This window comes from Ceratina calcarata, unplaced genomic scaffold (assembly GCF_001652005.2).
Source record: "Ceratina calcarata isolate Rehan_Ccalc_2016 unplaced genomic scaffold, ASM165200v1 scaffold4659, whole genome shotgun sequence".
NCBI classification, from domain to species: domain Eukaryota; kingdom Metazoa; phylum Arthropoda; class Insecta; order Hymenoptera; family Apidae; genus Ceratina; species Ceratina calcarata.
The window spans coordinates 1-1,308 of record NW_017170681.1 but is presented as its reverse complement, the minus strand read 5'-3'; the positions used below and the strand labels follow the sequence as shown (position 1 = coordinate 1,308).

Here is a 1,308-nt window from a genome sequence, read left to right as displayed (position 1 = left end):
GATTTTATTGAATAATTTTATAATTATCTTCACTACCTATATAATTTTTTAACAGGAGCTAATACATATATAGAGTACTTATTTTTTCAATTTATCAATTTTGTAGGTGGACAGGAACGGATATTTTCAGAAGATGCAGGAAAAGTTCAGGAAGAAATCCCAGAAACTGTTCCTTTCCCTTGCAACGTTACAGGTAATTCAATAATAATGTAATAATACTAGTATTTAATATAACTTATTAATTATTAATTTACTAGGCGGTAGATCTTCTGAGATACCCGATTCGGTCCATCGTTTAAGGCCAGGTGACATAGACGTTATCGCCCAGATGGGAGATTCATTGAGTGCCGGTAGCGGAATTTTTGCGACCAGATTTATGCATCTCTTTATCGAGAACAGAGGCGTAGTTGCGGCAATTGGCGGTGAAGGGACCTGGCGAAAGTACCTTACACTTCCCAATATTCTCAAAGTATGTTATCTTTAATAATTTATCAATCATTTAAAAATGAAAGAAATTATTTAGTAATGAAAAGACTTTGTTATTTGAAAAGTCCATGTTCAGCAGTAAATCCGTTAGGGTACAACATTTGATGGTAACTTGAGTACGCCTTCGATAGATAAACGTTTTTGTACACAGGAGTTCAATCCTAATCTAATCGGCTATTCGCTTGGGGATTCTGCAACCACGCAGCCACAATCGGAAATGAACGTTGCTGAGGTCGGTGCAATGTCTAAAGACATGCCTTTCATGGCAGAACAACTGGTTAAGAAAATGAAAAATGATCCAAGAATAAATATTCAAAAACATTGGAAGGTTCGTACTTTTAAACAAATGTTAAATAAATAAAAGCATATGCTTTTCTTTTCTCATTGTACTGTGGCTTGTCGTTTGATTCTACAATTTTATAATATTTTTAATTGTTTAATCAATCTATTTCTGTGTTTCAGTTAATTTCGTTATTTATTGGAAGTAACGATTTCTGTAGCGAAATGTGTATATCTCCTTCCCCATGGTCTATCTTAGAGTCACATAAGAATGATTTGATAACTACTCTCAGAATATTGAGGGACAATTTACCAAGAACGTTCGTTTCCATTCTCATACCTCCACACTTAAAAGCATTTATTAATTCACGTAAAGGAAGATTCTCATTGGACTGCTATTTCATTACAAATATCGTATGTCCATGCTTAATCGGTTTGCAATACAAAGATCGAAGAGCAGAATATTATAATGTAATAAGTAGGTCTGTATGTGTCTAACGTAAATAAAATTATATTGTGCCTACACAATTTTCTATATATCTA

The 1,308-nt window shown here is 33.4% G+C and overlaps 1 protein-coding gene across 1 annotated transcript; it reads left to right on the top strand.

Moving 5' to 3' along the window:
• Nucleotides 1–44: 44 nt before the first annotated feature.
• Nucleotides 45–1,302, top strand: LOC108627388 (phospholipase B1, membrane-associated-like). The gene is made up of 4 exons (XM_018028596.2): nucleotides 45–193; nucleotides 258–469; nucleotides 638–814; nucleotides 949–1,302. Exons 2-4 carry the CDS (start codon nucleotides 329–331, stop codon nucleotides 1,261–1,263), a joined length of 633 nt encoding a protein of 210 aa, XP_017884085.2. The 5' UTR covers nucleotides 45–193; nucleotides 258–328; the 3' UTR covers nucleotides 1,264–1,302.
• Nucleotides 1,303–1,308: the final 6 nt, after the last annotated feature.